The sequence below is a fragment of the Salmo salar genome, chromosome ssa04 (assembly GCF_905237065.1).
Source record: "Salmo salar chromosome ssa04, Ssal_v3.1, whole genome shotgun sequence".
In the NCBI taxonomy this organism is placed as follows: domain Eukaryota; kingdom Metazoa; phylum Chordata; class Actinopteri; order Salmoniformes; family Salmonidae; genus Salmo; species Salmo salar.
Genome location: NC_059445.1, coordinates 6,298,678 through 6,323,244, shown reverse-complemented (window position 1 = coordinate 6,323,244; position 24,567 = coordinate 6,298,678). Strand labels below are relative to the sequence as shown.

The 24,567-nt window shown below is 40.3% G+C and overlaps 2 protein-coding genes across 12 annotated transcripts in view; both read left to right on the top strand.

The window, feature by feature from the left end:
• LOC106591609 (prostaglandin reductase 1) overlaps window positions 1–24,567 on the top strand; it is a 123,073-nt gene that overhangs the window by 48,129 nt on the left and 50,377 nt on the right. The gene's annotated exons all lie outside the window — the stretch shown is intronic.
• The window catches only part of LOC106597144 (interferon-induced very large GTPase 1), a 31,705-nt gene continuing 12,250 nt past the window's right edge, over window positions 5,113–24,567 (top strand). Inside the window, exons 1-7 of one of the 3 annotated variants that reach the window (XM_045716363.1) lie at window positions 5,113–5,310; window positions 9,042–9,208; window positions 9,757–10,135; window positions 10,274–10,332; window positions 11,954–12,050; window positions 14,048–14,100; window positions 15,574–15,664. In XM_045716363.1, coding sequence (XP_045572319.1) covers window positions 9,826–10,135; window positions 10,274–10,332; window positions 11,954–12,050; window positions 14,048–14,100; window positions 15,574–15,664 — 610 coding nt within the window. In that variant the 5' untranslated portion in view covers window positions 5,113–5,310; window positions 9,042–9,208; window positions 9,757–9,825. Of the gene's footprint in view, window positions 5,311–9,041; window positions 9,222–9,756; window positions 10,136–10,273; window positions 10,333–11,953; window positions 12,051–14,047; window positions 14,101–15,573; window positions 15,665–24,567 lie in introns of those variants that run through there. The other 2 variants (XM_045716362.1, XM_045716364.1) reach the window with 2 other exon arrangements.

Genomic DNA, 24,567 nt, shown 5'->3' with positions numbered 1-24,567 from the left:
ACAGAGTGGAGTCGCAATTCAATGGCTCAGACACAAGACATATGTGGCAAGGACTCCATCACGGATTATAAAAGGAAAAGACTGTCATGAAGAGGGCACGTCCAATTCTAGTCATTTCTAATCACGGATTATAAAGGGAAAAGACGGTCATGAAGAGGGCACGACAAAAGCTATTCCCCCTCAGGAGACTGAAAAGATTTGGCATGGGTCCTCAGATCCTCAAAAGGTTCTACAGCTGCACCATCGAGAGCATTCTGACTGGATGCATCCCTGCCTGGTATGGCAACTGCTCAGCCTCCGACTGCAAGGCACTACAAGCTTCCTGCCATCCAGGACCTCTATACCAGGCGGTGTCAGAGGAAGGCCCTAAAAATTGTCAAGGACTTCACACACCCTAGTCATAGACTGTTCCCACTGCTCCCGCACGGCAACGGTACAGGAGCGCCAAGTCTAGGTCCAAGAGACTTCTAAACAGTTTCTACCCCCAAGCCATAAGATTCCTGAACACCTAATCAAATGGCTACGCAGACTATTTGCACTCAATTACATTTGGATACCGCCCCAATACATCCACAGACAATGCAATTGCCATCATACTGCACATTGCCATATCCTATTTGGACAAGAGGAATAACTATGTAAGAATGCTATTCATTGACTATAGCTCAGCCTTCAACACCATAGTACCCTCCAAGCTCATCATCAAGCTTGGGGCCCTGGGTCTGAACACCTCCCTCTGCAACTGGATCCTGGGCTTCCTGATGGGCAGCCCCCAGTTGGTGATGTAGGGAACAGCACCTCCACTATGCTGATCCTCAACACAGAGGCCCCACAATGGTGAGTGCTTAGCCCCCTACTGTACTCCCTGTTCACCTATGACTACGCCTCCAACTCAATCTTCAAGTTTGCAGACAACACAACAGTAGTAGGCCTCCTTTTGAGAAATAGCACAACACACAAACCGTATGTAACCACATGTACTGCGTAAACATGTCATTGAATCATACACATCCAATATGTTACGTCATTGAGATTTCTTCAATTGTTTTTCTATATTAGTTTAAGTTTGAAATGACTTTGGCCAAACAACCCATTCAATCAGTAACTAAAGTATCAGAAACCCCCCCCAAGTTCTGTGCAAGTCCATTTGTAGTCAGTCAGGGGATTTCTTGTAAATCATACTCTCTCCTGCAGTTACATAGCAATACCTTGCTGATTCTTTTTTGATTTTTTTTTTACACAAGTTATAGTTTCAGTTTGAGTCACCTGAAATCCCCTGACAGACTAAAAGGGGGGGAGGGGTCTGAGCAAGTCAGTTTATAGTCAGTAAGGGGATTTCTGTAAATCATGCTCTCTGCTGCAGTTAAATAATGATACCTTTTTTTAAGGGGTAGATCAGCTTTCATATTGCAGATAGATTTTTACTTACATCAAGGGAATTGTTTGCATCATTTCCAATCCCCCATATCTTTTTGGTAAATAATACAGTATATATATATATGCATATATTTTCCTTTATTATTTTCCCCTAACCCTACCACCCCTCCCCTAATTGGATTAAACATAATAATTCAGAATGTTTTCAGACCAGGTTGGAGTTCCATAGCGATTGGGGCCACTTCATCTTCTCGTCTGGGATCCATAGCACATGGGGCAACTTCCTCTTCTCGTCCTACTGTTGCCCCAGATAACATATTGGGGGTCACAGGTCACAGGAAGTACAAAGACACTTCTTCAAACCAATAAACTAATATTCAGCAAAACCCTTTTCTCTACTTCCACTATGACTTTATAAGGCAAAACATCCCAGAGACTTAAGGCTTCATTCTACTTCTCCTTAATCACACAAAATATATTATTCACACAAACAGCAATTATCTACAATCTATCAATACATTATATATTATATATTATGGTCTTCATGACAGTAGAAGCTCTCATAACATATGAACTTTGTATTTCTCTCTTGTATCTGTTCTCGCTCTGCAGACAGATTTGTGTAACTGGTCTTGAGCTGACTCTCTGTCTCCCTCAAGTCACCCATCACTCCTTTATCTGAAGATCAGAAATAGCACAAAAAACATATGTAAACACGTGTACTACCTAAACATGTATTGAATCATACACATCCAATCTATGTTACTTTACTGAGTTTAATTCATATTTTTGCTATGTTAGTTTTTGGTTCAGTTTGAATCACCTGAAATCCCCTGACTGACTACAAAGAGGGGGGGAGGGGTCTGAGAAAGTCAGTTTCTAGTCAGTCAGGGGATTTCTTGTAAATCATACTCTCTGTTGCAGTTACATAACAATAGTTTACTGATTAAATGGGTTGTTTAGACAAGGTAATGTTAGTCATATCACATATCACTGGTCTTTAGCTGTATAAATCAATTCATTTTCATCAGGTTTTTGTCAATAACACTCATGAATGCAACTGTTAATGTCAAATACTTTTTTGTGTTTTAATTGTAGCCCTTATTGTCCTTAAAATAACATTTAAAAATTCTTAATTGTGGGGTAAATATAAGGGCGGGACATGCAGATAAATTAAAGTCAGATAATTGAAAAGCCAATTTTTGCTGGGATCTCTTGACTGATAGGGTTAATCATGTTCTGATGCTGTTGCCCTTGGTCTGAGATTACGCCCCACATCTCATGAATCAAGCCACGTACAAGGTTGTCCTGGAAGAAAACTTGCTTCCTTCTGCTCTGACAATGTTCCCCAACTCTGAGGATTGGTTTTTCAGGCAGGACAATGCTCCATGCTACACAGCCAGGACAATCAAGGTGTGGATGGAGAACCACCAGATCAAGACCCTGTCATGGCCAACCCAATCTCCAGACCAGAATGTGATCAAGAGGAAGATGGATGGTCACAAGCCATCAAACAAAGCCGAGCTGCTTGAATTTTTGCGCCATAAAGTCACCCAACATCAATGTGAAGACTGGTGGAGAGCATGCCAAGACGCATGAAAGCTGTGATTGAAAATCAGGATTATTCCACCAAATATTGATTTCTGAACTCTTCCTAAGTTAAAACATTAGTGTTGTGTTGTTTAAAAATGAATATGAACTTATTTTCTTTGTTATTCGAGGTCTGACAACACTGCATCTTTTTTTGTTATTTTGACCAGTTTTCATTTTCTGCAAATAAATGCTCTAAATGATAATATTTTTATTTGGAATTTGGGAGAAATGTTATCAGTAGTATATAGAATAAAACAAAAATGTTAATTTTACCCAAACACTTAGCTAGAAATAGTAAAACCAGAGAAACTGATCATTTTGCAGTGGTCTCTTCATTTTCTAATAACCGAAAGTGAGAGGTTGTAATCTGAATGAAGGGGAAAAGGCCATTCTTGAGCATGGGTTGAGACATTTGTACTAATCTGCTAGAAAACAAGTTGAGATATAAGTATAGCGTTTAAATGAGTTGTTTACACAGGGTAATCTTAGTTATATCAATGACTCATTGTCACTGTCTAATCGTGACATAAGGCATATATTATATTTGATATACATTATTAGACGTTATTCAGTATGAGATAGTAGAAGCTCTCATAAGATATGAAGATGTGCAGTCAGGTTGGTGTAACTGGGCTTGATCTGTTAGTTATAGTTTCAGTTTGAGTCACCTGAAATCCCCTGACAGACTAAAAGGGGGGGAGGGGTCTGAGCAAGTCAGTTTCTAGTCAGTGAGGGGATTTCTTGTAAATCAAACTCTCTCCTGCAGTTACATAGCAATTTGATCCCCTGCTGATTTTGTACGTTTGCCCACTTACAAAGAAATTATAAGTCTATAATTTTAATGGTTGGTTTATTTGAACAGTGCGAGACAGAATAACAACAAAAAAATCCAGAAAAACACATGTCAAAAATGTTATAAAATTATTTGCATTTTAATGAGGGAAATAAGTATTTGACCCCTCTGCAAAACATGACTTAGTACTTGGTGGCAAAACCCTTGTTGGCAATCACAGAGGTCAGACGTTTCTTGTAGTTGGCCACCAGGTAACAGTGATTGATTTACAGCAGCTATTGAATAATATTATACACCTTGTGTTGAATATGTGTGTTCTGACTGTCTGAATGTGTGCATTCATGCACGTGCGTGCGAGTGCCTTTCTCTCCAACGTCTAGATCAGAGTACCATTCTACCGAAATATATCGTCAGTCTTCTGACTATCATTAACAAACAGCAGAGAGTTCATGAATCAGCAGTGCAGAGAAAGTACAGATGAAGTTGGAAGTTTACATATACTTAGGTTTTTCAACCGCTCCACAAATTTCTTGTTAACAAACTATAGTTTTGGCAAGTCGGTTAGGACATCTACTGTAACTGGGCTTAATCTGTATATTGCTTTGGCGGACCTTGTTTTTTTGTTGTGACATTTGTCAATAAAACTCATGAATGCTGATTGTGTGTTATTATATTCAAGCAAATCTACCCCCGCCCATGCAACAGCATCCTAAAGTAATTTTCCACTGACCCTCTTTCTCCCTCAAGTCACCCATCACTAATTTAAAAAATAACACAAAACTTATGTAAACACGTGTACTACCTAAACATGTATTGAATCATACACATCCAATCTATGTTACTTTATTTTGTTTAATTCATATTTTTTCTGTTTTAGTTTCAGTTTGAGTCATCTGAAATCCCCTGACTGACTTGAAGGGGGATGGGTCGGCGCAAGTCAGTTTCTAGTCAGTCAGGGGAATTCTTGTAAATCATGCTCTGCTACAGTTAAATAATGATACTTTACTGATTAAATGGGTTGTTTAGACAAAGTAATCTTAGTCATATCACTGACTCATTGTCACTGACTCATCGTGACATATGGCATATATTATATTTTATATAGATTATTAGACATTATACAGTATGTGCCAGTAGAAGCTCTTATAAGATATGATCTTTGTATTTCTCACTTTGCATCTGATCTCTCTCTGCAGTCTTGTTGGCGTAACTGGTCTTTAGCTGTATAAATCAATTCATTTTTATCAAGTTGTTGTCAATAACACTCATGAATTCAACTGTTTATGTCAAATAGTTTTGTTTTCTAATTGTAGCCCTTGTTGCCCTGAAAAGAAAATGCTAAAATACTTCATTGTGAGGCTAAATATAAGGGCTGGACATGCAGATAAGTGAAAGTCAGATACTGATCTCGGGACTGATAGGGTTAATCATGTTCTGATGCTGTTGCTCTTGGTGTGAGATTACGCCCCACATCTCTATAAAACATCAGCTGAATCTCTACTTGTAGACATATGACTGTAGGTCCCCAACTCAGCAGGCAGGCAAAGGTAAAGACATCTATAACTGTACTATTTCAACACTAAACACATTGTTGTGTGTGCAAATACAAATGGCTATTTCTGGTATTTCCAGATTTACATATAAAAAGTGAATGTGAAACTTTGTGAGTTTCTTAAGACTGCATACGGTATGCACTTTATTTTATACAATGCCTTCTGTAATAAGTTGTATGAGTGATGAGATGTTTTTTATGTTCATTGTAACAAGACTAACTCATGCAAACGTGCAATTTCTAGATTATTAAAATCGTATAGGCAACACATGCAATATGATGTAGGCATTTTGTCCATTACTCAAATGAAACATATCAGGGACTAACATGGACTTCAAATATAATACAGATGATGCACTTCTAATGCTTATCTTAGTGTTAGATCACAATGTGTCCAGGTTGATGACATGACTTCTGACAAGCTCAAATTGATGTTATGGCGGCAATCAGTAGTTGAAACAATAACAAGGCGTCAATCCCCTTCCCTGTTTCGGTAAAAAGCAAGGTGATGGGGCAGGAGAATTGGAACCACTCTCAAATTCATAGACAGAGCTATGGATGCAAGGACAGACCATCAATGATATCAAAAGTTTTAACCATGTTTTGAGGCTATATAATTTGTTTACATTTACTTTGTTTATATTTTGGGTTTTGAAGGGGTATGACAGTTGAACTAAGCTCATGAGGCATTTCTAAGTTATATTCTTCAAGAATCAATGGGTACATATCATTCATTTATAAGTCCAAAAATGGATGTAGCAACTGCTGATTGCACCTTTAAATGCAAAGAAAGCTAAACAAATTGTGTTCTCAAGAACAAGAAAGCAACCTTCTACACTACCTCAGATGTTCGCTTTGTAACACAAGTCCATTTCTTGTTCTTGAGAATACCATTCGTTGTTCTTCCCTGCTCACACTAGATACACATGTAACGGGTGTCGTAAGGATTGGACCAAGGTGCAGCGGGAACGTGTATACTCCTCTTCTTTATTACATCAAAAGAAGGAAAAACAAACAAATCACGTATACAAAACAACGAACGACACTAAAACAGTCCTGTCAGGTGCACAGACACAAAACAGGAAACAACTACCCACAAACCCCCATAGCACAAACACCCCTATACATAGGACCTTCAATCAGAGGCAACGAGGAACAGCTGCCTCCAATTGAAGGTCAATCAACAAACCCTAAACATAGAAATAGAAAGACTAGACTGAACATAGAAATACACTAACATGGAACATAGACCAAAAACCCCGGAACACTCTAAACAAACACCCCTCTTACATAAGCACATAGACCAACAAACCCCGAGACACTAAACAAACACCCCTTGCCACGTCCTGACCAAACTACAATAACAAAAATACCCCTTTCTGATCAGGACGTGACAACACATTACCATGCTGCTTTAAGATTTGTAACCAACAACAGATATATCACCACTCTACCTAATATCAGTTAGCAGGAAGGCCAACCTAAACTGTAAGGCGATACACACACTGGTACATGTTTGTCTATAAGACCATTTTAGGGCAGCTGCCAATATAGTCAAATTTATTTTTATATAGCCCTTCGTACATCAGCTGATATTCTCAAAGTGCTGTACAGAAACCCAGCCTAAAACCCCAAACAGCAAGCAAAGCATGTGAAAGAAGCACGGTGGCTAGGAAAAACTCCCTAGGAAAAACTCCCTAGAAAGGCCAAAAACCTAGGAAGAAACCTAGAGAGGAACCAGGCTATGAGGGGTGGCCAGTCCTCTTCTGGCTGTGCAGGGTGGATATTATAACAGAACATGGTCAAAATGTTAAAATGTTCATAAATGACCAGCATGGTCAAATAATAATAATCATAGTAGTTGTCGAGGGTGCAACAAGCACGTCCGGTGAACAGGTCAGGGTTCCATAGCCGCAGGCAGAACAGTTGAAACTGGAGCAGCAGCACGGCCAGGTGGACTGGGGACAGCAAGGAGTCATCATACCAGGTAGTCCTGAGGCATGGTCCTAGGGCTCAGGTCCTCCGAGAGAAAGACAGAAAGAGAGAAAGAGAGAATTAGAGAGAGCATATTTAAATTCACACAGGACACCGGATAAGACAAGAGAAATACTCCAGATGTAACAGACTGACCCTAGCCCCCCGACACATAAACCACTGCAGCATAAATACTGGAGGCTGAGACAGGAGGGATCAAAAGACACTGTGGCCCCATCCGATGATACCCCCGGACAGGGCCAAATATAGTGTATTTAAGCACTTTACTCACCCTAAAGAGTCATGGGGAGAGTCATGGGGAGATTCTCAATTGCATACTCCTCGTGTCCTCTCTCCTCTCTCCTTGCCTCCTTCTCAAACCCCATTGGAAAAGCCAGAGTTCCCGCCCCTCTGACCTTCTCCACCAATGGGTTTTGAAAAGGAGGTGAGGAGAGAAGATGCAAGGAGTATGCAATTTGAGATTCTCCCATGTTCATTACCGTCTGAGATCACAGAATTGTATTTTATATAATGTTTCCAACTCAATAACTGAGTTTGTTAAGAGTGACTTTAGCTTTGATGCCCCATCATCTTGAAAGACTTTGGAAAAGTACTTATAACTCAATCATTTTATTTTGATTGATGGATTTAAATTCCAGATTGGAAGGTTGTTGACCACAGATTGCACATGTTTTTAAACCTGCTCTTTTAAACTCTCTTATACACTTGACACTGTTTTAACTTCCATTCATTATTGTTTTATGTTGTGTTGTGTCTCATGTGTATCTGTATGTATGCTAGATTCTTGGCCAGGGCTCACTTGAAAAAGATATGTAAATCTGAATGTAACTTTTCTGGTTAAATTAATGTCAAATAAAATAATGAATTCCATATTAGCAGACATGCATAAATATGACAGCCTCCATGCATTTACCACAAATGCCTAGTTAGCTAAATTTTCCATATCTACCTTGCTCTCCATTACTCTGTTTTGTATCTGCATTAGCAAAGGATGGATGATCTCTATTCTAGCCCCTAGATTATGGATGATCTCTATTCTAGCCCCTAGATTATGGATGATCTCTATTCTATCTCCTAGAGTATGGATGATCTCTATTCTAGCTCCTAGAGTATGGATGATCTCTATTCTAGCCCCTAGATTATGGATGATCTCTATTCTAGCTCCTAGATTATGGATGATCTCCATTCTAGCTCCTAGATTATGGATGATCTCTATTCTAGCTCCTAGATTATGGATGATCTCTATTCTATCTCCTAGATTATGGATGATCTCTATTCTAGCTCCTAGAGTATGGATGATCTCTATTCTAGCTCCTAGATTATGGATGATCTCTATTCTAGCTCCTAGATTATGGATGATCTCTATTCTAGCTCCTAGATTATGGATGATCTCTATTCTAGCCCCTAGAGTATGGATGATCTCTATTCTAGCTCCTAGAGTATGGATGTTCTCTATTCTAGCTCATAGAGTATGGATGATCTCTATTCTAGCTCCTAGAGTATGGATGATCTCTATTCTAGCTCCTAGATTATGGGGGATCTTTATTCTAGCTCCTAGAGTATTGATGATCTCTATTCTAGCTCCTAGATTAAGGATGATCTCTATTCTAGCTCCTAGATTATGGATGATCTCTATTGTAGCTCATAAAGTATGGATGATCTCTATTCTATCTCCTAGAGTATGGATGATCTCTATTCTATCTCCTAGAGTATTGATGATCTCTATTCTAGCTCCCAGAAGGCTGTGATTTTGGGCTCCTGAGTGGCGCAGCGGTCTAAGGCTCTGCATCTCAGTGCAAGAGGCGTCACGCAGTCCCTGGTTCAAATTCAGGCTGCATCACATCCGGCTGTGATTGGGCGGCGCACAATTGGCCCAGCGTCGTCCAGGATTGGCGGGGGTAGGCCGTCATTGTAAATAAGAATTTGTTCTTAACTGACTTGCCTAGTTAAATTAAAACAAAATGTTTTTTTTATTTAAACCCAGAATATAGATTGTGCTGATTTATTGTCAAATTGAACCATGTTGTGCGCCGTTGTTAAAATAACTGTGATTATAGTGTTAAAACAATGACATCATATCTGTATTCTGACATCTTCATGCATGTTAGCCATTTTGAAGCCTGCACAATAAACACTTTATTGCCCTTTAACTGTGTATTGGATATGTCAAAGAATCTTTGGAAGACAATATGTTTTGCAATGTACCAAAAATGTTGCTAAACCTTCAGGGGCAATGCTATGTAGGTGATCTAGAGAATAAATACAAAACAATACCACTGACAGCCAGTGTAAGGAGACCAACATTTGACTAATTTGAGATCTGTTCTTAGTGTTGGTTGATCATCCACTCATTGTATTTTTTGTGAGAGAGTAAACCACTAACAATGTTGTTGTTTTTTACCTTACTTCGAGAAACTCTAAAAACTATATTATGTTTCCCTGCTAGACTTTAGAAGACTGTTACAGCCCGTCCATCTTTAGGTGGTGGGATTCCCCTCCTGGTGGACTTAAAGTGATGGAGAAGCCTGATGATGAGGGGTCACCAGGTGCAACAGGTGGTGAAGGGGATGGAAGAGACGCCACACCAGTTCACAGCACTGGTACTCCTGATGGCATTGCAGCACTAGGAGCTATGCTACAGGGCTTCATGTTGGTTCAACAGCAGCAACAGCAGTCAATGCAAACAATGCAGCAACAGATGCAGCAGCAGATCAGCCAGCTACAGGAGGAGGTGCAGAACGGAAAGACAAAGCAACTGTGTGTTGTGACCCCTCTGCCAGCAGCAAACCCAGACACTTTGACAAGACCAGCTCCTCAGTCCCTAGGCAAGTTGTTCATCATGCAGCTCTTTGAGGATGAAGACACAATTCACAACAATTAAAACAGTTCATAAGAAGTCTGCAAAACAACCACTTTCTGCATGTATGCTGATGTACAATACTTTAACTCACCCTCCATTCTAGGCCCACCAGAGGAGGTATTAGCTGAACACCTTGACAAGAAGGAGGGGGAAGCAGAGAGGGTAAGACACACTTACATAAGATAAGAAGAAAAGGTCCCGAGAAAGTACCACATGATGATGTCATCAACAGCTCTCTACATGTTTGTGAAATTCATAGTAACAGAAAGAACATAGGGTAATACTTTGTATTAACCATCAGTAATAAACCATGTATAAACAGAAAGAACATAGGGTAATACTTTGTATTAACAGTCAGTAATAAACCATGTATAAACAGAAAGAACAAAGGCTAATACTTTGTATTAACAGTCAGTAATAAACCATGTATAAACAGAAAGAACATAGGGTAATACTTTGTATTAACAGTCAGTAATAAACCATGTATAAACAGAAAGAACAAAGGCTAATACTTTGTATTAACAGTCAGTAATAAACCATGTATAAACAGAAAGAACATAGGGTAATACTTTGTATTAACAGTCAGTAATAAACCATGTATAAACAGAAAGAACAAAGGCTAATACTTTGTATTAACAGTCAGTAATAAACCATGTATAAACAGAAAGAACATAGGGTAATACTTTGTATTAACAGTCAGTAATAAACCATGTATAAACAGAAAGAACATAGGGTAATACTTTGTATTAACAGTCAGTAATAAACCATGTATAAACAGAAAGAACATAGGGTAATACTTTGTATTAACAGTCAGTAATAAACCATGTATAAACAGAAAGAACAAAGGATAATACTTTGTATTAACAGTCAGTAATAAACCATGTATAAACAGAAAGAACATAGGGTAATACTTTGTATTAACCATCAGTAATAAACCATGTATAAACTGAAAGAACATAGGATAATACTTTGTATTAACAGTCAGTAATAAACCATGTATAAACAGAAAGAACATAGGGTAATACTTTGTATTAACAGTCAGTAATAAACCATGTATAAACAGAAAGAACATAGGGTAATACTTTGTATTAACAGTCAGTAATAAACCACGTATAGGGCATTTAGAAACAGTTTGCTCACCATGCATTAATCATTACCCCAACATTTGTAGATTATTTATATGAAGTGTTCGATATATTTCCTTTAGAAAACATGAGCTGGCGCACACCCAGATAAAAATATTTTATGTAGAGGTGCTGACTAACGGCCAATAAACTGTAAGCTATAAAAATAAATAAAGTCCCTGGAAGTTTATATATAGAGTGTGCTACTCTCTTTTTTATATAGCTTATATGATATATTTCCTTTAACATCTTGTGCGTATTATTTTACCATTGATATGTTCCAAGCCATTTTGACACCTTAAGGGGGCATCAGGTACAGCTGGAATGTCTACCAATGGCATGCCCATCCTTTAGTGAGAAATTGCACTGGTGTTTAAAACATTTATAAAGAATAAACAGCAATCACTTTAGATGAGGGGCTCCAAAAACACTTTACTAGTGATTAATAAATGGTTAATCAACATGGGAGTAATGACGACTATATGGTGAATTCACTATTTAACAATTCCTTATCAATGGCTTATTACAGTGTTTACATATGTAGACACTGGTATGGTGCTGGATTTAATGAACATTTATTTAAAAAGTGGTGGAATTTCCCTTTTTATTTTCATTTTCAGCCTAACCAATGTAATGAATTGATTTAACTGTTTTGTTAGAAATCGGAAGAGGTCCAACAGCCTTTGTCCAAAGCCAATGATGAGTCAAAACCAGAGACAGATGGCTCCTCAGGAGGAAACAGAGAAACAACCAGAGGTATTGTCTCCTGTTTTAAAGTTCTTTATACCAGCTCCTTTCATTGCCCTTACACATTATGTCTCCTAAATTACTCAAATGTAAATGTTGTCAATGTAATAACTCATCAAACTATTGAAGTTGGCACAGTAATGGAACGTTATGTAGTAGTAGTAGTAGTAGTAGTAGTAGCAGTAAAAGTAGTAGTAGTAGTAGTGGTAGAAGTAGTGGTAGTATCTCATTATACTAGTAGTAGTGGTATCAGTAGTAGTGGTATCTAATTATATAGTAGTAGTAGTAGTAGTAGTATCTAATTATATAGTAGTACTTGTATCTAATTATATATTAGTAGTAGTAGTAGCAGCAGTAGTAGTAGTAGCAGCAGCAGCAGTAGCATTAGAAGTAGTAGTAGCAGTAGTAGAAGTTGCAGTAGCAATAGTAGCAGCAGTCTCAGTAGTAGCAGTAGTATCAACAGTAGTTGTAGCAGCAGTAGTAGTAGCAGTAGTAGTGGCAGTAGTAGTAGTAGCAGTAGCAGTAGTAGCAGCAGTAGCATTAGAATAGAAGTTGCAGTAGTAGTAGTAGTAGCAGCAGTAGCAGTAGTAGAAGTAACAGTAGCAGTAGTAGAAGTAACAGTAGCAGTTGTATTAGTATCTTATTATATAGTAGTAGTATTAGTTGTAGTACTATTGGTATTACTAGTAGTATCTAATTATGTAGTAGTAGTTGTAGTAGTAGTATTTCATTATATAGTAGTAGTAGTAATAGTATCTAATTATATAGCAGTAGCAGTAGTAGTACTAGTAGTATATAATTAAATAGTAGTAGTAGTACTAGTAGTAATAGTATCTAATTATATAGTAGTAGTAGCAGTAGTAGATCATTATATAGTGGTAGTAGTAGTAATAGTATCGTATTATTATTATTATGTAGTAGTAATGTAGTAGTATCTAATTATATAGTAGTAGTGTCTAATTATATAGTAGTAGTAGTATATAATTATATAGTAGTAGTAGTAGTAGTAACTAATTAAATAGTAGTAGTAGTAGTAGTAGTAGTATTAGTTTATAATGATATAGTAGTAGTAGGAGGAGTATAGTAGTATCTAATTATATAGTGGTAGTAGTAGTAGTATTATAATTATGTAGTACTAGTAGTAATAGTAGTATTATAATTATGTAGTACTAGTAGTAGTAGTATTATATAATGATGTAGTAGTAGTATTAGTAGTCGCAGTAGTAACATTATCAAGTTATATAGTAGTAGTAGTAGTAGTAGTAGTACTAGTAGTTATATATATATATATATATATATATATATATATATATATATATATATATATATATACACTAGTACTACTACTATATATATATATATATATATAGTAGTAGTAGTATTAATAGTGGTATCTAATTAAGTAGTAGTAGTATTTTTTGCAAGTCGCACAGTGGTCTAAGGCGCCACTACAGACCCAGGTTCGATCCCAGACTGTGTCACAGCCGGCCGTGACCGGGAGATCACTGGGGCGATGCACAATTGGCCCAGCATCATCCGGGCCAGGGGAGGGTTTGGCCGGCTGGGATTTCCTTGTCATCGTGGTCTAGCGACTTCTTGTGGTGGGCCAGTAAGCTTACTCGGTCGTCAGTTGGACGGTGTTTCCTCCTACACATTGGTGTCGGCTTCCGGGTTAAGTGAGCAGTGCGTCAAGAAGCAGTGAGGACGCATGGCTCTTGACCTTCGCCTCTTTCGAGTCTGTAGGGGAGTTGAAGCGATGACACAAGATCGCAACTGTCAATTGGATATCATGAAAATGGAGGGAAAAAGTAGTATTTTTCATGAGAATGTGTTTGACTGGATCTGTGGGTGATATAATGGTGCAGGATTATATAGTTGACACATTATTAACTTACTTAGTGGTAAGCTAGTCATATTTTTTTTACTGGATCCGATCTCACTACATCTACCTTTCCCGTCTGAGATCCTGCCCTTATTAAAGTACTATATCTCAACCTCCATTCCAGGCCCAGCCGAGGTGTCAGGTCAACACGTTGTCAAAAAGGAGGAGGCAGAGAGGGTAATAGACACATTTACATGATTTCTATCCTCAGTGGTAATGCTGATCATGTTCCTATAATATGATATGTTTCTATGATATGTTTCTATAATATGATATGCTCAATGTTATATAAGGTTAAGTTCCAGCATGGTTTGTACAGATGTAGGATCTTCATTTGTCCTATATTGTCACAGCAAAATAATCTTGCAGCAACAGGATTTAACATTTAGTCCATATTATTGCTTGATCGGTGGTTAGGCTGTTAGCTGGCCAAAAGTAGGCTACATGAAAAGTGCAATACTATTAAAACATTTTGTGTAGGTTTTCAGTGAATTAATGTCAATAAGGAAGCTCCACTGCATTTCCTGCAGTGCAGGAAAATTCTCAGCACAAAATAGTGATCAAATTAAGATCCTTCATCTGTATATACATTTTCAACATACGTTATGTGAAGTGAATAACAATAACATATTGTAACTGTGTGGATCAAGTGAAATCACTCGTTTGTGGATGTATTATTGACCCAAAGGCCAATCCAGAGATTTCAGCTGCATCCCCTTCCAATCCAGAGAAGGGCTGGGAAGAGAAGATTAACCAGGGAGATCAGGGAGAACTAAAGCTGGGTGTTGACTGGGGTTGTAATGAGTAGGCTACTCTGAAAAAATGTACTTCCATAAAATCACAGATAGAATCCACTGTTATTCTCTTGCATTTTGTGATCTAGCGCCAATGAAGTCTATTTGGTGCAGTGCTTGACTTGGGAAGGAGCTCATCGGAACTGACTACCGGCACCTCATATGTTCTACTGCTTAAATTCCTGCACCTAAATATAAACAGTACTGGCCCTCTAAATGAGTACCGGCACCTATTTCAGTCCAAGTCAAGCACTGATTGGGAGAGAACTCGAATTTTATGGATGTACACTTGGAAAAAGTTTAATTGTTTATTGTGGACTGTTTGGTGATGTTTGGCTGCTGTTTTAACACAGATATACTTTTATAATTGTGTTCCGTGTTAAGAAGGGAAAATAAGGGAACATGTTATATTTAACAGGTAAAGTCACTTTCCTTTTTCCAAACATATCACCTTTCCTACATGATGGTCACAACAGGGCAATGACAGCCCTAGTATAAATTAAGCCCAAACCAGGTATGCCAGACTAGGCATTAATGTGCCCTAATTCTAAATGGAAGCTATTGTGCTTTATCCTCAACAGACCAGAATTGAAGATTCAATGTCATAATGTCTTAAACATGTTAAGACGCAGCTTCCCTGTGGCTCAGTTGGTAGAGCGTGGTGTTTGCAACACCAGCATGGTGTGTGCAACGCCAGGGTTGTGGGTTTGATTCCCACGGGGGGCCAGTACAAAAAAATTAAAATGCATGAAATGTATGAAATGTATGCATTCACTACTGTAAGTCGCTCTGGATAAGAGTGTCTGCTAAATGACTAAAATGTAAAATGTTAACCTATGATTTCAACTTTTTATAGAAATGTGAAGCGGAAGAACCAGTGCCAAAAGCCATAGATGAGCCAAAACCAGAAGAAGGTTCCTCAAGAGAAAACATCAAAACAACCCAAGGTACCACAGCACACTACACATTCAATGATATATGATTTGGTAACACTGTCATTCAAAATTAATTAATAAGCATTTATAAACTATTTACAGGTTATAAGTATGTTTTATGTGTGCACTGTTCCAGCATGTATACAAATTATAAGCATCAGCTGGTTAGCTAGCTCTGTCTCATTGACCACCAAACATTGCTTACGCTAGCTAGCTAGTCACTTTATATATCTTTTTTTCTCAAAATATATGTTAGCTAGCCTCTCTGGGCTAGGTGGGACGTTTGCGTCCCACCCTAGTCAACAGCCAGTGGAATCCCGAGGCGCGATATTCAAATACCTTAGAAATGCTATTACTTCAATTTCTCAAACATATGACTATTTTACACCATTTTAAAGACAAGACTCTCGTTAACCTCTTACATCTAGATTTTCCGCTAGCGGAACACCTGCTCCAATATCCAATGATGGGCGTGGCGCGAAATACAAATTCCTCTAAAATCCGAAAACTTCCATTTTCAAACATATGACTATTTTACAGCATTTTAAAGACAAGACTCTCGTTAATCTAACCACACTGTCCGATTTCAAAAAGGATTTACAGCGAAAGCAAAACATTAGATTATGTCAGCAGAGTACCCAGCCAGAAATAATCAGACTACCCATTTTTCAAGCTAGCATATAATGTCACAAAAAACAAAACCACAGCTAAATGCAGCACTAACCTTTGATGATCTTCATCAGATGACAACCCTAGGACATTATGTTATACAATGCATGCATGTTTTGTTCAATCAAGTTCATATTTATATCAAAAACCAGCTTTTTTACATTAGCATGTGTCGTTCAGAACTAGCATACCCCCCGCAAACATCCGGTGAATTTACTAAATTACTCACGATAAACGTTCACAAAAAACATAACAATTATTTTAAGAATTATAAATACAGAACTCCTCTATGCACTCGATATGTCCGATTTTAAAATAGCTTTTCGGTCAAAGCACATTTTACAATATTCTCAGTAGATAGCCCGGCATCACAGGGCTAGCTATTTAGACACCCACCAAGTTTAGCACTCACCAAAATCAGATTTACTATTAGAAAAGTTTGATTACCTTTGATGTTCTTCGTCAGAATGCACTCCCAGGACTTCTACTTCAATAACAAATGTTGGTTTGGTCCCAAATAATCCATAGTTATGTCCAACAGCGGCGTTTTGTTTGTGCGTTCTAGACACTATCCGAATGGTAAATAAGGGTCGCCGCATGGCACATTTCGTGACAAAAGATTTCTAAATATTTCATTACCGTACTTCAAAGCATGTCAACCGCTGTTTAAAATCAATTTTTATGCCATTTTTCTCGTAAAAAAGCGATAATATTCCGACCGGGAATCTGCAATTAGGTAAACAGACGAAAGAAAATAAATCACTGGGTCGACTCGGGCACGCGCCTAAGCCCTTTGTCCTCTGATAGACCACTTAGCAAAAGCGCTCGTGTGTTTCAGCCAGGGCTTTGAATTACGTCATTCAGCTTTTTCCCGGGCTCTGAGAGCCCATTGGAGCCATAGGAAGTGTCACGTAACAGCAGAGATCCTTTGTAATGGATAGAGATGACAAAGAAGGCCAAGAAATGGTCAGACAGGGTACTTCCTGTACAGAATCTTCTCAGGTTTTGGCCTGCCAAATGAGTTCTGTTATACTCACAGACACCATTCAAACAGTTTTAGAAACTTTGGAGTGTGTTCTATCCAAAGCTAATAATTATATGCATATTCTAGTTTCTGGGCAGGAGTAATAATCAGATTAAATCGGGTACTTTTTTATCCAGCCGTGAAAATACTGCCCCCTATCCATAACAGGTTAATCTAACCACACTGTCCAATTTCAAAAAGGATTTACAACGAAAGCAAAACATTAGATTATGTCAGCAGAGTACCCAGCCAGAAATAATCAGACACCCATTTTTCAAGCTAGCATATAATGTCACAAAAACCAAAACCACAGCTAAATGCAGCACTAACCTTTGATGAAAGCACATTTTGCAATATTCTGAGCAGATAATCCGGCCATCACAGGCTAGCTATTTTGACACCCACCAAGTTTGGTACTCACCAAACTCAGATTTACTATAAGAAAAATTGGATTACCTTTGCTGTTCTTCGTCAGAATGCACTCCCAGGACTTCTACTTCAACAACAAATGTTGGTTTGGTTCCAAATAATCCATAGTTATATCCAAATAGCGGCGTTTTGTTCGTGCGTTCAAGACACTATCCGAAGGGTGACGGGCCGGGCGCATATCGTGACAAAGAAATTCAAAATATTCCATTACCGTACTTCGAAGCATGTCAAACGCTGTTTAAAATCAATTTTTATGCGATTTTTCTCGTAAAATAGCGAAAATATTCAGACCGGGAGAAGTTGTTTTCGTTCAAAGACTCAAAGAAGAAAATGGACTCTTCACGTGCATGCGCGCGCCCGTCTCATTGTTCTCATATCGACCTCTTACCAAATGCGCTACTGTTTTTCAGCCAGTAACTGCAGAGTCATCATTCAACGTTCTGGCGCCTTCTGAGAGCCTATGGGAGCCTTAGAAAGTGTCACGTTACAGCAGAGATCCTCTGTTTTGGATAGAGATGACAAAGAAGGCCAAGAAATGGTCAGAGAGGGCACTTCATGTTTAGAATTTTCTCAGGTTTTGGCCTGCCATATGAGTTCTGTTATACTCACAGACACCATTCAAACAGTTTTAGAAACTTTAGGGTGTTTTCTATCCAAATCAAACAATTATATGCATATTCTAGTTACTGGGCAGGAGTAGTAACCAGATTAAATCGGGTACGTTTTTTATCCGGCCGTGCAAATACTGCCCCCGTATCCCCAACAGGCTAGCTAAGTTAGCAATGTTACGAATACAACTCCCATCTAATGTCGACATCCGCATACGATTTGAGAGCACTAGTTAGCTCCAAAGATGTTTATAGCTTTGTTTGCATTTTGACAGTGAATTTAGAGCCATTCAGTGTTTAGCTACACCACAAACATTATTTTACCAGGTTTAGGCTACAAACATACTTAAAATCACATGCGCCGAATACGAAAGTGAAATGCTTACTTACAGTACAAGCCCTAACCAACAATGTATTTTTTTTTGGGGGGGGGTAAAGTCACTTTCCTTTTTCCAAACGTATCACCTCTCCTATATGATGGTCACAACAGGGCAGCAACATCCTTAATGTGAATTTATCGAAGCTAGGCATGTGCCATAATTCTAAATGTAAGTTATTGTGCTTTATCCTCAACAGACCAGAATTGAATATATTGCAGATAGATTGAAGCTTCCATCAATGTAATTGTCTGCATCATTTCCAATCCCCCATATATTTTTTGTAAATATATATATGTATACATACATACATACATACATGCTGCACATTCAAACACAAATATATACAGTACCAGTAAAAAGTTTGGACACACCTACTCATTCAAGGGTTTTTCTTAATTTTTTACTATTTTCTACATTGTAGTGAAGACATCAAAACTATGAAATAACACATATGGAATAATGTAGTAACCAAAAAAAGCATTAAACAAATCAAAATATATTTTAGATTTTAGATTGTTCAAAGTAGCCACCATTTGCCTTGATGACAGCTTTGCACACTCTTGGCATTCTCTCAACCAGCTTCATGAGGAATGCTTTTCCAACAGTATTGAAGGAGTTCCCACATATGCTGAGCACTTGTTGGCTGCTTTCCCTTCACCCTGCGGTCCAACTCATCCCAAACCATCTCAATTGGGTTGAGGTCGGGGGATTGTGGAGGCCAGGTCATCTGATGCAGCACTCCATCACTCTCCTTGTTGGTCAAAAAGCCCTTACCAGCTTGGAGTTGTGTTTTGGGCCATTGTCCTTTTAAAAAACAAATGATAGTCCCGCAAACCAGATGGGATGGCGTATGCCTGCAGAATGCTGTGGTAGCCATACTGGTTAAGTGTGCCTTGAATTCTAAATAAAGCACTGACAGTGTCACCAGCAAAGCGCCCCCACACCATCACACCTCCTCAATGCTTCATGGTGGGAACCACACATGCAGAGATCATCTGTTCACCTTCTCTGCATCTCATGGTGGTTGAAACCAAAAATCTAATTTGGACTCATCAGACCAAAGGACAGATTTCCATCGGTCTAATGTCCATTGCTCGTGTTTCTTGGCCCAAGCAAGTCTCTTCTTATTATTGGTGTCCGTTAGTAATAGTTTCTTTGCAGCAATTTGACCATGAAGGCCTGATTCATGCAGTCTCCTCTGAACAGTTGATGTTGAGATGTGTCTGTTACTTGAACTCTGTGAAGCATTTATTTGGGCTGCAATCTGAGGTGCAGTTAACTCTAACAACCGTATCCTCTGCAGCAGAGGTAACTCTGGGTCTTCCTTTCCTGTGGCGATCCTCATGAGAGCCAGTTCCATCTTAGCACTTGATGGTTTTTGCGACTGCACTTGAAGAAACTTTCAAAATTCTTGACATTTTCTGGATTGACTGACCTTCATGTCTTAAAGTAATGATGGACTGTCATTTCTCTTTGCTTTTTTGTGCTGTTCTTGCCATAATATGGACTTGGTCTTTTACCAAATAGGGCTATCTTCTGTATACCACCCCTTCCTTGTCACAACACAACTGATTGGCTCAAACATTTCATAAACCATGTGCCATGGAATCGGTACATCGAAAATCTCTTCCCAACTATTTTGCAATCTGTATGCCACAGCTGTCAATTTTCTGGTCCTTAAATTAAACTTTTCTTTCTTATCACAGTTTTCTTTAACCCATTTTGGTCTTTAATGCAGAGCCAACAGAGAAGTTCCTTACTTCTCAGTCTTCCATTTTGTGGTAATGCTGCAATTAGTTGGTTGTAATTTTGGGTAGAGCAGACATTTCCATATATTTTTATTAGCTGCCTGTGTGACATAACTCCACCAGTTATATTTATGATATAATTTACAAAGATGATCAATTAGTATGTTTGAGTTTAACCACAATATTTGTTGGTTTATTTGTTCTGTCTTTTCTGGTGGATTGAGCTGAAATTGCAACCAACTTTCTACAGCGTGTTTTAAAAATAGTGATATTTGGAGATTATTTCATTTTCAAATAACCGAAATTGAGAGGTTGTAATCTGAATAAAGGGGAAAAGGCCATTCTAATCTGTTAAAGAACCAGTTTCGATTTAAGTATAACTTTTGTATGACTGATGCCTTTAGTGAGAGGTCAAATGCTTTAATATTTAATAATTTGTCCCCTCTGAATTCATATTCATTACATAAATAGACCCATTTCACTTTGTCTGGTTTGTCATTCCAAATTAAGTGGAATATTTTTTGCTTATATAATACATTTAAAAAAACGGTCTCTAGGTCTAGGCAAGACCATAAACAAATAGGTAAACTGTGATATGACTAAAGAGTTAATCAGGGTGATTTTTCCATAAATAGACAGGTATTTTCATTTCAATGGTAGCAAGATCTTATCTATTTTTGCCAACTTTCTGTAAAAATGTATTGTAGTGAGATCATTTCTATGTATACCGAGTATGTCTATATCACTGTCCGACCAATTTATTGTTAAACTACTGTAACGGCTGTCTTCAGAAATGGACCAAGGCGCAGCAGGTATGTGAATACTCATGTTTAATTTCAAATAAGGAGTAAAGCATCCACTTAACAAAACAATAAAGGTGACAACAGCAACAGTTCTGCAGGCTATAAACGCAGTGCAAAAACAACCACCCACAACCCCAAAGAAAAACACACACACCTATATAGGACTTCCAATCAAAGGCAACTCAACACACCTGCCTTCAATTGTTAGTCCCAATCAACAACACAAACATTCCCATACACAAAACTGCCACGTCCTGACCCCAAAACTAAAACAATAGCTCCATCTGCTGGTCAGGACGTGACAGTACCCCCTCAAGGTGCAGACCCCGGAATGCACCTACCAACAGAAAACACCAACAAAAAACCCCTAAACAATAACCCCTAAACAATAAGTGAGGGAAGGGAGGGTGGCTGCCGTCACCGACGGCACTGTGCTACACCCTCCCTCCCCAACCCACCTATCCTGGAGGTGGCTCAGGTGCAGGACGTGGACCTCGCACCACCCTCGGCGTCACCCACTTTGGTGGCGCCGATAGCTGCGCCGGCAGACGGGCCACTCGGGCTGACCCTGGCAGACGGACCACTCGGGCTGGGTCGGAAGACATGCGGGCCACTCGGGCTGGGCCGGAGGACAGGAGGGCCACTCGGGCTGGACCGGAGGGCAGGAGGGCCACTCGGGCTGGGCCGGAGGGCAGGAGGGCCACTCGGGCTGGGCCGGAGGGCAGGAGGGCCACTCGGGCTGGGCCGGAGGGCAGGAGGGCCACTCGGGCTGGGCCGGAGGGCAGGAGGGCCACTCTGGCAGATCCGGACAGGCAGGGCACCCTGGCAGATCCGGGCAGGCGGGCACCTCTGGCAGATCCGGACAGTCGGGCCACTCTGGCAGACCCAGAAGGCAGCCGGGCCACTCTGGCAGACCCGGAAGGCAGTCGGGCCACTCTGGCAGACCCGGAAGGCAGTCGGGCCACTCTGGCAGACCCGGAAGGCAGTCGGGCCACTCTGGCAGACCCGGAAGGCAGTCGGGCCACTCTGGCAGTCCCGGAAGGCAGTCGGGCCACTCTGGCAGACCCGGAAGGCAGTCGGGCCACTCTGGCAGACCCGGAAGGCAGTCGGGCCACTCTGGCGACGTACGACTGGCGGGCAGCTCTGGCGACGTACGACTGGCGGGCAGCTCTGGCGACGTACGACTGGCGGGCAGCTCTGGCGACGTACGACTGGCGGGCAGCTCTGGCGACGTACGACTGGCGGGCAGCTCTGGCGACGTACGACTGGCGGGCAGCTCTGGCGACTGTTGACTGGCGGGCAGCGCCGGTGACTGTTGACTGGCGGGCAGCTCGGATGACTGTTGACTGGCGGGCAGCTCTGGTGACTGTTGACTGGCGGGCAGCTCTGGTGACTGTTGACTGGCGGGCAGCTCTGGTGACTGTTGACTGGCGGGCAGCTCTGGTGACTGTTGACTGGCGGGCAGCTCTGGTGACTGTTGACTGGCGGGCAGCTCTGGCGACTGTTGACTGGCGGGCAGCTCTGGTGACTGTTGACTGGCGGGCAGCTCTGGTGACTGTTGACTGGCGGGCAGCTCTGGCGTCTTACGCCTGGCGAGGCTGGGCTGACGCACTAGACTCCTGATGCGTGGGGCTGGTACTGGACGTGCCAGCCTGGAGACACGCACCTCCATGCTAGTGCGTCTAGCGGGAAACACCGGACCGAAAGGGCGCACTGGTGGTCTTGAGTGCAGGGTTGGCTTCACCCCTTCCGGCTCGATGCTCACCTTGCCCTGGCACCTGCGGGGCGCTGGTACCGGGCAGACTGGGCTGTGCGTCCGTATAGGCGAGATGGTGCTTACCTCAGCGTAACATGGCGCCCTCCACCTCATACGCACCTCCCTGTAGTCACGGGTAGCTGGCTCACGGCTCTTCCCTGGCCTGGCCAAGCTACCCGTGTGCCCCCAACATTTTTTATTGGGGGTGCCTCTCAGGTTTCGTACCCAACCGTGTTCCAGCATAACGTTCCCGTTGGTTCCTCTGTCCAGCTGCCTCCACTCTCCTGAGTGCCTCCACCTGTTCCCATGGGAGGCGATCCCTTCCGGCCAGGATCTCTTCCCAGGTGTAGGCTCCCTTGCCGTCCAGGACGTCCTCCCATGTCCATTCCTCCATTTTTTCCTCCTGTGGCTTCCTCCTCTTCTGCTGCTTGGTCCTTTGGTGGTGGGTGGTTCTGTAACAGCTGTCTTCAGAAATGGACCAAGGCGCAGCAGGTATGTGAATACTCATGTTTAATTTCAAATAAGGAGTAAAGCATCCACTTAACAAAACAATAAAGGTGACAACAGCAACAGTTCTGCAGGCTATAAACGCAGTGCAAAAACAACCACCCACAACCCCAAAGAAAAACACACACACCTATATAGGACTTCCAATCAAAGGCAACTCAAAACACCTGCCTTCAATTGGAAGTCCCAATCAACAACACAAACATTCCCATACACAAAACTGCAAAGTCCTGACCCCAAAACTAAAACAATAGCTCCATCTGCTGGTCAGGACGTGACAACTACTTGGTAATGTGTTTTTTATTGATCCAATACGTAATATAGTATACAACATAATTTGGTTGTAATCCAGAGAGATTACAAAAAGTATCTAGATCCTCTATAAGGCTGTGGAGATATCCAAATTGGGGTTTTAAAATAAAACATGACTCATCAGCATACAATGACACCTTTGTTTTTAAGATTTTTGATGGATCTGATTTTAATATTTAACATTTCAATGATAAATAGATATGCCGATAGTGGACCTTTATTTACTCCTCCACAGTTTAATACTTTCTGAGAAGTAACCATTATTTATTATTTTACACCTAGGATTACTAAACATAACTTTAACCCATTTTAAAAGAGGTTCTGCAAAATTGAAATATTCCAGGCATTTACATAGCATTCGGAAAGTATTCAAACCCCTTGACTTTTTCCACATTTACTTACATTACAGCCTTATTCTAAAATTGATTAAATTGTGTTTTTTCCTCATGAATCTATACACAACACCCCACATTTACAGAAGTATTCAGATGCTATACTCAGTACTTTGTTGAAACACATTTGTCAGCGATTACAGCTTCCAGTCTCCTTGCGTATGACACTACAAGCTTGGCACACCTGTATTTTGGGAGTTTCTCCCATTCTTCTCTGCAGATCCTCTCAAGCTCTGCCAGGTTGGATGGGGAGCATCGCTGCTCAGCTATTTTCAGGTCTCTCTGGA